The following is a 12,195-nucleotide window of genomic DNA, read 5'->3' on the forward strand; positions in this document are numbered from 1 at the left end:
CATACACATTATCTCTGACCCACTTGAGTCTGTAGACATCATTTTTTTTTAACCACCATAATTGACCTTTGTTTTCATGAGGCAACTGCTTTTGACATTTGGCACCATTAGGAGACGATTGCTTCATGTCACAAAGTCTCAGCATTGAATTTGTTTATGTCAGTCATTCTGGATCAGGAACGTCAAAAACGGGTCAGCAGATCCTCTTTACCTGCGAGAAATAGAGTCTTTTCCTGAACATGTTTTCTCGGGGAAAAGTCATTCTGCCACCTTAGAAGTCCAAGTCACCAGCTGCTCTTTGCTGTAGGGGAGGGAGGCTGGCTGGAGATCTTTTTCTTTCATACCTGCTGCTCAGCAAGGGTCTGCATCTCCAGCTGTCTTTTCTGGTTCCCCTTACGTCCCCCTCTCACGTGTGGTGTGGGCTCAGTAACCTCACTGGCCCTCACGAATAAATCCACTGCCACCTGTCATGCTTTCTTTCAATGCCATTATCCTGTGATCTTCCTTGACTGTGACTACAAAACATGGCTTCCTACAAAGCCAGGTTCTGGGTGGGCAGGAGGTGACCTAATGTGGGAAGAATACTCTAAGCATACAGGAAGCTCACCTTAGCGCTGCCTGTCTACTTTGGTGCAAGCAGAGAGCAGTGAAAGAGTTCTGATTTTATCTCCAGGGCCTTGTCTAAATTCTGACCTCATCACTAATTGTGGACGTGGCTTTGGGAGGTGAAGATCATTAGACTCATAATTAAATAGGTTAATACTGGAAACCCCCTGTAGCCTGGTCATAGTTGGAACAATATACATTTTTGTTAAACTGCTCTGAAAGGAAAATTCATGGTGTGGGAAAGTTTGGGCTGGCACATAGACAGTTCATTACAATGTGACCTTGTAGCTGTGCATGCAGCGGCCAGAGGCAGTCTCTTAGCTAGAGTGTTCCCTACAGAGATACATACAAAGTAATATCCTAACATAAAACTGGTTAGATTTTCTAAAGAGTAGAAATAGCCTATAAAAGACTCATATGGGAGAAAGAGCAATGACAATTCCTGTTAACTGAGAATACTCACAACTGATTCTCTTAAGTATTTTCTCCATAGCGCTCACAATAGTTCCAGTAGCTTAATGTGGCTGAAGTTGCCCATATCCTGGCAACATCTGACTCCCCATATCCTTTTACAGTAAAATGTTTCAGTTTTGCTAAACATGTGATGAGCTAGTGAGTACAGGTCCCAGTTTCCTACATTCTGGCCAGTGGGAAGGAGTGGAAGAAGAAATGAAGTGTGCGGTTTCCAGGCTGGTCTCTGCAAACGACTGGGCATGTGTGTCTTTGACCATGTTTCCGGTGGTTGGCATGCAATGAGCATGTGATCTGAACCTTGGACTAAGAGATGGACCGATTGAGTTAAGGACGGCTGGATTGCCTGGAACCTTCTGGCTCTGAGACATTTTGTGTGAGGGAACGAAACATTGACAATGTGTTTAAGCAATTTTATTTTGTTGTTCTTTTTGGTATAAGTTATAACTAATGTAGAAGGTGTTTTGAGCTCCACTTAAATGGAAGTTTAGACTAAGTAGCTTGGCTGAGGCAATATAGCTCAGTAAGTAAAGTGCTTGCTTTGAAAGCATGAGGATCTGAGTTCAATACCCTGAACCATGCTTTTATTTAAATTAATTAACTAATTAATTAATTTAATGTATGTGAGTTCATTGTCATTCTCTTTGGACACACCAGAAGAGGGTATCAGATCCTATTACAGATGGTTGTGAGCCACCATATGGTTGTTGGTAATTGAGCTCAGGAACTCTGGAAGAGCAGTCGGTGTTCTTAACCACAGAGCCATGTTTTATGAGGCCAAGTGTGGAGGCACATGCTTGCAATCCCAGTGCTAGGGAGGCAGAGACAGATAGATGCCTGGGCCTTATTCAAAGAGTTCCATGCCAGTGAGAGATCTCATCTTGAAAAAGTGAGCTGGAGAATTGGCTTAGTACACAAGGAGGCTTGCTCAAGCATAAGGACCTGAGTTCAAATTCCCAGCACCTATATAAAATGTAGGGTATGGCTGCTCTTTCTTGTAATATCAGCCTTGGGAGGCAGAGCCACGAGGATCCTGGGAGCTTGCTGGTCCACCTAAGGAAATGGTGAGTTTTGGAGTCCATGAAAGACCATGTCTTAAAAGAAATGAAGGGGAGAAAAATAGATAGGGCAAAATATCCTCCTCTAACCTCCATATGTGCAAACATGAGTACATGCATCCACACTCCAATACACATGCAACACACACACACACACACACACACACACACACGCATGTGCTCACACACATTATACACAAAACAGAACAAAAAAGTTGTTTCTTGTCTGCAGTGCACATCCACACACCTACACACCTAGGACTAAATAACTTGTCTGAGATCATGAATTTTGTAAATGGTTAGGACCCACACCCAGTGCTCTGACACTAATGTGGGATTTACCAGGTTCCTTGCTACTTTGCTTCTCCCAGTCCGTGAGGCACCACAGTACACCATTAATGAAGTCAGGCTTTCAAAGAAAACTGGAAGAAACTTTGCTTCTCAAAGTCCTGTTGATCTGAGTTTATGGAAATAAAGGACAGAGACACTTGTTCTCCCACAGACTAGCTATGACCAGTGGCTTCACACAGGATCTTTGTTTTTATAACCAACTGTTTATGTTTTTATAGATACCTCCCTCATGTTGAATACTCCACCCAACACTGGGGTTTGAATCCAGCATATGTGCCTTGCATATACAAGCAAGTGTTCCTACTGAGTTATATCCTGTCCTCTCAGTCTGTACTCAATTTGTTGATTTGCCAGTGATGTTGATTTTCTGGTTTCTGCATCTAGAGTTCAGCCCAGGGCCATGCACAGGTACACCACTTTACAATCAAAATACCTCAGACACTGGAAAAACAAGACAAAACAAAAACACAACCAACCAAACAACTCTAAGCTAGGCACACCATCCCAGCCATTAAATGTGGCTGTCTCACATGGCAGTTGAGGATGGCAGCTGATAGGAGGACGGTGACTAAGCAGAAGGAGCCAGAGCCAAAGTTAATTAAGCACAGAGGTCCTGGCAAATCCAACAAGGGTGCACCTCGGTTATAGAGAGATGTCTGCTTGCTCTCCCAGTCCGTGAGGCACCACAGTACACCATTAATGAAGTCAGGCTTTCAAAGAAAACTGGAAGAAACCATTTCAGATCTCCATGATGGGTGAACCATAACCCCCATTCTTGGTGTTGTATGTCATGCCTGGTAACTCTTCATGATTGAACAACGGCTCCTTCTTATTGCCTCTTGTGCTCGGGCTTGTGGCTTTCCTGGGTATGCCTGTGTTTGCCCCTTCCTATCACACACACCTGCTCAGTTTAGCTTTGTCGGTCTTTCCTCACAGACAAAAAGCTTAGGGCGTGGCTGCAAGTTGTGTGAATTCTGTACGGCTGAGGTGGTGGCTGAATGTAATATGAGAAGAATATCTCCATTCTGAGGAATTCAATAAAATATATAACTCAATTTGATTCTGGTTGGTTTTGAAACAAGGTCTCAAGTAGCCCGGGCTGATCTGGAACTTGGGTAGCTTTGGACTCCAGATCACCGGACCTCTACCTCTTTAGAGATAGGACTGCAGTCATGTGCCACACCTGGCTACATTCTGAAGTATCTAATACAATGTGTAAACTTAGTAATGTCTAGAATGTATCTCCCCACCTTTTAAATCTTATTACCAAACCATCCTCTGAGAGCCAGTGGGTGTAAGCTTGGCTCAGTGTTCCAGAGAATATGTTGCTGGAGCCTGAACATGTTCAAATAATCTGAACCAAAGGTCACTTCTGAAAATAAATCTCCAAGAAACAAACGTGAATACGGGAAGTAAGTACACTGTTATAGTAGAAAAAATAATGTTCATTGTAAGGGGATGAGCAAACAAAGAACCCTGCTTTGCAAATTGCGTAACTGTGGGGAGGGAAATTATATGTATTTTAAGATATAGAAATGAATTGGGAAAAACTTCATTCTGGAATGCTAAGTGCGAAAGCAGGACACGGGGCTGAAGGCGTGGTTCATTCAGGTGGTAGAATGCTTGCCTGGCAAGCACAAAGCCATCCTCAGGACAGCATAGACCAAGCATCATAACACACACCTATAACCCCAGTTCTAGAGAAGTGGAGGGTGGTGCTTTCAATAAGGGATACCCTACACAGGCTCATGTAGTTGGTGGTGGTGTCTGGGGGAAGCTCAGGAGGCTGAGCCTTGCGGGAGGAATTACGTCATTGGGGGTGGGCTTTCTGAGGGAGGAAGAACGTCACTGGGGGTGTGTGCTTTGAGACTATGTACCTGCATTCCTCAGGCAGTTCTTTTTCTGATGTGATCTCTCAGTTTTCTGCTCCTGCCTCAAAATGCCTGCTTCTTGCCAGTGCTCCCCAGCCCCTGCATTATCGATTCTTATCCCTCTGGAACCGTAAGTCAAATAAATGATGTCTTCTGAAAGTTGCTTTTGGTCATGGTGTTTTATCTCAGCAACAGAAAAGTAACTGATGTGAGAGTCACGAATACCAGAGGTTCGATGTCATCTGCAGCTACAAAGAGATTTAGAGGCCAGTCCGGAACACTTGAGTACGTGTCTCAAAAACAAACAAAACTAAGAAAAGCATATTAAGCTGGACAGTGGTGGCGCATGCGGTTAATCTCAGCACGTGGGAGGCAGAGGCAGGCGGATTTCTGAGTTCGAGGCCAGCCTGGTCTATAGAGTGAGTTCCAGGACAGCCAGGACTACACAGAGAAACCCTGACTCAAAAAACCATCACCCCCATCATCCAAGGCACACACCCCTCCCTTCTTTACCTCTGCTATTGAGGAAGGAAACTTTACCCATAGAGATCCCCCAACTGAATGTCTAATCTCTTCTCTTGGCCATTTAAGCTGGGTTTTAGATGTTCTGATATCAGGATTAATAACACTATGGTTCGTGCCTGTGTATTTTACTTCATTGAGCTCTGAACAATCAGAGAATAGCGTTTCCGAAACAGCAACTTTATTCAATGCCAACAAAATACTCCTGTTTATATGAATAAAACAGGATCAAGCTGGTCTGTTGAATTCAGTGCTTGGAATTACCTTGATTCACAGGGAACAGGTTTCAACTACTTGAAGCTATAGGAGATGTTTAGAGGTATCTCCACCTAAACTATGATTTGCTTGTAATCCTAAAAATGATGGGTAGGAATTCTGCTTAGGTAGCCAGTATAAGTTCATCGCCACTGTTGGAAGCACACACCTTATTTTAAAACGCAAGACACGACAAGATCAGAGCCTCCCTGATCTCTCCATTCTTTTTGTTCCCGTGGAAATAACTCTTTAGGGATCTAAGGCAACAGTGACAGAAACAGAGAAGAAAGAAAGAAGGAGACAAAGGATGAAGGCGAACACATGACTCAGGCCTCTTTTATTTCCCTTGTTCAGGTGTATTCTAGCTACAGAGAAAAGGTCTGCTTTGCTGCTGCTCTCAACAGTGGCTTAACGGGCAGCAGGCTCTGGAGATGAGTGGACAGGCCTGGAGTTTTGATTGTGTCTGTCGGTTATTGTTCAACTTTGAGCAATTCTTTATTTACCCTTCTGTGCCTCAGCTTCCCAGACCATTTAATAATCGCAATATTAGTATATAACATACAGTGTTGGTGGATCAACTAAGCAAATATGTTATAAAAAAAAAAACCCTAATAGTTGAACAGTCTCTGACGTACAGGAAGTACGCAAGGAGTTCTAACTTAAAATTGGTGTCACATTTAATTAATGAATTAACTGTGTGAGTATGTGTATATTTGCAGTAGTCAGGGACAAGCTTTGGGAGTCAGTTTTCTCTGTCTATCATGTGGGGCCTGGGTATATTAAATTCAGGTTGTCGGGCTTGGCAGTGAGTTCCCCTATCCACTGAGCCATCTTGCTAGCTCCATATTTCCTTATTTTTCTTTATTTTTTTCTTTTGGTGGTGGGGCTTCACATATGCTAGGTGAGTTCTCCATCTCTGAGCCATGTGTGTGTGTGTGTGTGTGTAGATATAGCAAAAGACACCAAGCAAATAGCACAGTGAGTGGTATTTTTTTTTTTTTTTTTTACTCTTGTGTTGAGACCAATATAGGAAAAATAACATCGATAAGATGAATTTGTGGCCCTTTCCCCAAGGGACTGCAAAGCTTACACGTTTACCAATTCTTGTTACCATATCTTTGTCAAATCATGAACAAACTTTGAAATGTCCTCAGTCACATGTCCACAAAATCAAGGTGGAAGCAGAGAATGTTTAATTTGAAAATGATGGCATCTACATATGTGTATCAAGGCGTTTAAAGACAAATTCTAGCAACTGAGAGAAAAAATTCAACCTATTGATTAAAATTCAAAATAAGCTGCAAAACCACCAAATATTTACAAACATTAGTAAATGTTTTACTTTCTAGTTTTTTTTTTTTTTTTTTTTTTTTTTTTGTGTCACAGAGATCAAAGTCTGGTCTCAAAGGAGCTATGTAGCTGAAGATGATCTTTGACTTCTGATCCTCTGGTTTCCACCTCGGGAGGGCTGGGAGTAACAGCCTGCAGTGCTGTTTATGTGATTCTGGCGGCTGAACTCAGGCGTTGTGCATGCTAGACAAACGCTCCACCATCTGAGCCACATCCTCAGACCCAGCATGGATCCCCCTCTCCCCACAGACAAAGCTTTTCAGTATTCTTCCGTGTCAGGGGAGAAAATGGAGGAGCCTGTCACTGCAGTCAATCCAGGCCACTTTGGCACGGTGGGCCAAGTCACAAGTCAGATTTCTACAGATTTCACAGAGGAGGAGATCCGCACCGATCTGAAGATAGATTAAACATTTTCTGAGTGTTTTTACAGTAAATTATTGGTATACAGCATGGTAAAAAGATAATGAGTGAGAAAGGAAGAAAAAGAACCACCCACCAATTAGTAGCAAACAAAGTAAGCAAAGTGAGAAAACTTTGCACAGAGGAATTGGACCTTGAGCTGTGACTCTCAGAGGTCAGAGAACACCGGCAGGGTCCCAGCACCATCTTTCGCTCCCCACCTGTCTCCCCAGTCTCTTCCCATCCGGGGGTCCACCTCCGGGAGCCCCCACTTCTCGCCCCACCCTCCTTCCAATCCCGTCCTTTCTAGAGTTCCAGTGGCCAATCAGGAGGCGGCCGTCCCAAGGGTGGGGGGCGGTGCTGATTGGCGGAGCCTGAAGTCACCACTCCAGCGGGCCTGGCCGACAAGATTGCCTTCTCCGGGTGGAGACCGCTGCGTCCGGCCCTGCAGTTTCACGCTCCGCAGCTCTGCAGCTCCGCAATCCTACACCATGTCGGACAGTCGGGACCCAGCCAGCGACCAGATGAAGCAGTGGAAGGAGCAGCGGGCCTCGCAGGTACCCCGTGTTCCCCAGAGCCTCACGAGAATGTGGGCGGCGGCGAGTAACGGCGCGGGCTTCCCTTGGGTGGCCTGCGCTGAGGCTGCACCACTGGCTGCGCTCGGGTGGCTGCTTTCTGTCCCACGGACCGTTCTATTCTGCAGAGAGGGGATGGGACTGCCGGCTTACAGCTTTTCGCTGGCAGCAGGGGCCGGGTGGATGGCTCCGAGTTTGGCATTTGTGCCAGCTGGGACATAGGTCACAGCTTAAGGGAGACATGGAGCCGTCTGGGCAAAGTAGCAGAGAGCTGCAGCTGTGAGCCAGGAAGTTGGAGCCAGCTCCTGCTTTATGTTTGTGAAATCTTAGATCTGCACGCATTGGTGTTTGGGAGGTACCCGAGCCTGTGCCTCCAGCATCATTCATGGAGACATGCAAAACATACAACATTCAACAATTAAATAAAAGTATTTTTACATCTATTATCTTATTGGCACTGGGGAGCATCAGACCTGGTATTTTAGAACTGGCAATGGCATTACACAGTAAAAAGTCGCTTTGTTTCACAGAACTTTGAGTGCCTGTATGTGCCATCTGAGCACCACCGTGCTGGACAGGGTGTACAAATATTCCCGTGAGATAAGACCACACCCTGGAGAAGTTTAGAGTCAACACCGAGAGGCAAGATGTGTAAATAGATGATTACCATTTAATTTTGATTGCAGACTAGCTGTGGAGTGTAGAGTGAGGGCTGGAGTTGTATGCAAGACAAGTCTGAGCAGATGACCATGTCTACATAGACAGTGGGGATTTCAGTAGACTTGGTAGGGACGCTCCTGGTCTGGGCAGCATCTTAGAGAAGTTGGAGTAGAGGATACTGCGCGGCCCCATGGCTTCTGGTTAGCAGGGCAGGGTGGGGGTGAGGGAGAGGGAGACTTTACCCCTTGCTCTTTCTCCCTTAAAACCCTGATTTTGTTGGTTAACTGGGGGATCAATGTTTAGTATTCATGGACTGAGTTTGGGAAAATGTTGATATTTTTCTCTAAGCTCTTGGCCCTATTGTCCTTCATTATTTACAACTAGATCTGTTAATTTTTTTTTCCTGAGTTCTTCAAGAGAACCAGAGAGACACAGAGTCATAATCAGGGACATACAGCTAGTTAGTGGTAGAGTCAAGATTAGAACTGAGCTCCTTAGAGCTGGGACCTGTTGGATACCCAGGGTTGCTAAAGCCTGACTCATGCTGTCATGAATACTTGTGAACTGAGAAGCACGTGTAGTGAGAATTTTAGAAAATAAAACACACGTGTTCTTAAAGGTGTCCTGTTTATTTTGAGACCAGTTTGTTTGGGGGGGAAATCACTAAGTTGTTGCTCTCTCCTCTTTCCATAACAACTCCGCACTCTGTGTAGGTCACCCATTGTTGGTCTTACTGATGTTTTCTTCCTCAATTTGTGCTACTCGGAATAAACATTTCTAGGAGGGGAACCCCCTTACCTTCTGGAAGGAAATTCGCAAGTGCTTTGTAGCCTAGATAAGCTGAAATACTTGATTATGAAAAGTGTCGAGAATTCCAAAATACTGAAAAGAACTGCAGTGTCCTAACTGAAAAGAAACAGAAGTGTCCACTTTCTATATTGCACAAATTAACTCTTTAATAAGATTATCCATCTCCCTATCCCTTCGTTCATCCAGGAAATTAGTGATGTTTTTAAAGTGTATCTCCTCAACAGTATCCTTTGTACCTGAGCACGTCGGGGGGTCGGGGGTGTGAATGAAGAGCATGGTGTGCATGGGCAGCCTTACAGTGATATTTACATAAAGTGAAACGTAGATTTATGTGTTCTGCTCAACAAGGTTTAATGCACACATAGACAAATGCATCCTGAGCCCGAATCAAGATATCCGCGGGTGGTCTGAGGAGATGGCTCAGTGTGGAGTGTTTTCTGTGAAGGTGGGAGGATGTGAGTTTGCATCACCACAATCCATGTAAACCCTGCCATGGTAATGTGTACCTTAGAGTCCCAGTGTTCCTTTGTGGATCTGGGAGACGGAGACAGGAGAACATCTAGAAGTGCACAGGACGATTAACCTGGTGTACACAGTAGAAAAACACAATAAACCAAGTGCAAGGTGAGGGCTGACACCTGAGGTTGTCCTCTGACTCTCACATGAATGCACACACACACACACACACACACACACACACAGACTTCAGTGTGCCCAGTGGAAATCGTTGTTCTGAATGTTTTAACTGTCGATTTATGAGGTTTTGTATAAAGTTCTTTTTGTTGTTCAGTGAAAATGCTTTCTTGTGCTGTGTATCAGCAGTTAGATTTTTTCCACACTCTGTGGACTTTGTTACGAGATTAGACCACTGTTTGTTTATACGATTGCTGGGCTCCTGGATTATCCCCAAGTTTGGATTATTATGAATAAAGCTGATATGAAAACTCTTTTTTAAAAAATTATTTATTTATTTTATGTATATGAGTAGCTGTCCTCAGACTCACTGGAAGATGGCATCAGATCCCATTTCAGATGGTTGTGAGCCACCACATGGTTGCTGGGCATTGAATTCAGGACCTCTGGAAGAGAAGCATCTCTCTAGCTTGATATGAGAACTCTTTTATACCAGCCATTTTATGGACCCACACTTCAATATTTCCTAGCTGGATGTGCTGGCACACACCTGTGATTCCAGTCCTAAGGGTGAGGCAGGGGGATCACCAATTTGAAGTCAGCCCGAGTTTCATGGCATGAAACCCATGTCCTAATAAATAAGACAAAACCTCAAACTACTGGGATTATAGGATTTACTGGGTTATAGGGCCAGTGTCTGTTTTAGGAGCAAACTGCACAGTCATCTTCCAGAGAGGTTGTACCATTTTACACGTCCATCAACAACATGGGCGTCTGGGTGCCTTGCTTCCTCTGTCAGCTTTTGGTCTTGCCAGACCTTTAGTCAGTCCTTGCCCTCTTGGTTTTAATTTGCTTTGCAGTCATGGACTGGAGATGTTGAGCATCCTCTCAGATGTCTGCCGAGTATCAGCTCCAGTGTAACCTGTTAGTGTCTCTTTCATCCTTTTACAACTTGCATTGTCTTGTTTATCTTTTCACCCTTGATTCATGGCCCTCGTTTTAAGTTCTGTCTTGTGCAGGCTAATTGCTATAGTCACGGTGTTCAACATATAAAACAGCAAAAACACATCAGAAATGTCTTCCTTTTTTGTGTGGCTCAGAGTGGTTTGAGGTTGAAGGAAACAGGGATGCTTTGCCTCTTATAGTTACTGAGGGCCTCTGCTGAAGGATGCACAAGGTTCTAACTGGAGAAATGGCTCAGTAGGTAAGAGCACTTGCTTCTCTGGCACAGGACCTGGCTTACCAGCACCCAATGGTCTGTAACTCTAGTTACAGGGATCTTTGACACTTGCTTCTGGCCTCTATGGACACTGTACCCTCATAGTGCTTATACATGCATGTTGACAAGACAGTAACACACACATAAAAATAAGTATCTATAAGGAAGTGACAACCCCGGCTAAAGTACTTGAGGCATCAGTAGTCAGCCACAGAAATGTCACGTGTATGGAGAAGGGTATTTGGGAAGATTTGGGATCAGGTTCACTTCTATTCTAGTTTCCTTAGCTGGACCTCTGTTACGGGCTAAGTATAGGGGAATCTGGGAACTGTGGTCTACCTCTGTGTCTAGGAAGTCACATTATGTTGTCTAAGGTACAGATTTCATATTTCATGGAAAGCTATCCATGTATCTTTATGAGTCAACAGACACAATCTCTTCTTAAAGACTTAGTTATATTGTTCTGACATTACAATATTAAAAAAAAAAAAAACTCGTACTGGAGCTGTAAATGTAGGAAATGCCAGCATTCTGTTGTTATCTCCTCTTCTAAGAACCAGATGCCCAGCGCCAAGTTGGATGGATCCTTCTTTGTCATCCGTACCAGAGTGTTGATCACCGTGAGAGCAATTTACAAAATGGAGTCTTCTTGTGGGCAGATGTTGCTGACCACTGAACTGGGAGCTTTGTGAATATTGAATATTGAGCACCGAATCCAGTGTCTTCACGGGCTTGACTTAGACCCACCTAAAAAACCCCTCCCAAAATATATTAAAGAGAGAATTCTGCAGGTATCCTCAGAAGTTTGCATGGAACTGAAATAGGAGTTTTGTCACCAACTGCTCAGACCACGTGGGCTCTTCCTTTGGGAATCCCAGGTTTAATAGTAAGTCACCGTTGCCCACTGGAGAATGTGAACGCGAGAGTCCTGACTATTCTGTCCCCTTGTCATGGGCTCTTAGCCTGCCTGTCTATAAGAGAATGTACGTTTCTGAGGTTAACCCTGATAACGAGCATGCCGATGCCCAGTGCCAGTGTGAGGGCCAGGAGAGGAATGGAGAGGGAGAAGCTGGCTGAACCTGGATGAGCTCTCTTGTCTCATGCAAGCAGGAGCAGAACTGCTAAGTCATGGTGTGTCAGCAGGAGAGACATGGGCTGAGGGAGGCACAGTTTTCTAAGTCGTTGTCTTAGCCAAGGTCTAGGCTATTCTGTGTTTTCTCTCCAGCTTAGAAAGCAGGAGATAATTCACACGTAGCATTTTTGTTATTAGTTTCCTTTTTTAAAAGTACCCCAATCCTGCAACTTCTACTAAAACAGCAAAGGCATCTTTTTCATCTGTAGATGTCCTGTCCTTCTTCAGCTCTTCAGCCTTTCTCTCCAGATTCTCCCTCTGTTCTCTGCCTTTTGAGAACTGG

General features: G+C 44.3%; 1 protein-coding gene and 1 long non-coding RNA gene across 2 annotated transcripts in view; one reads left to right on the forward strand and one right to left on the reverse strand.

Moving 5' to 3' along the window:
- Positions 1-6,304: 6,304 nt before the first annotated feature.
- LOC115032791 (uncharacterized) lies at positions 6,305-7,160 on the reverse strand. The gene is made up of 2 exons (XR_003838424.2): positions 6,981-7,160; positions 6,305-6,876 (listed from the first exon to the last, which is right to left on the reverse strand). It is a non-coding gene; the product is annotated as an uncharacterized LOC115032791 (long non-coding RNA).
- A 100-nt stretch (positions 7,161-7,260) lies between these two features.
- Cat (catalase) overlaps positions 7,261-12,195 on the forward strand; it is a 35,642-nt gene continuing 30,707 nt past the window's right edge. Inside the window, exon 1 of the mRNA XM_021183656.3 lies at positions 7,261-7,440. Within this exon, the coding sequence (XP_021039315.1) occupies positions 7,375-7,440 (66 nt within the window). The 5' untranslated portion in view covers positions 7,261-7,374. The remainder of the gene's footprint in view (positions 7,441-12,195) is intronic.

Source organism: Mus caroli, unplaced genomic scaffold (assembly GCF_978045245.1).
Source record: "Mus caroli unplaced genomic scaffold, Mus_caroli_1 scaffold_2, whole genome shotgun sequence".
Taxonomy (NCBI): domain Eukaryota; kingdom Metazoa; phylum Chordata; class Mammalia; order Rodentia; family Muridae; genus Mus; species Mus caroli.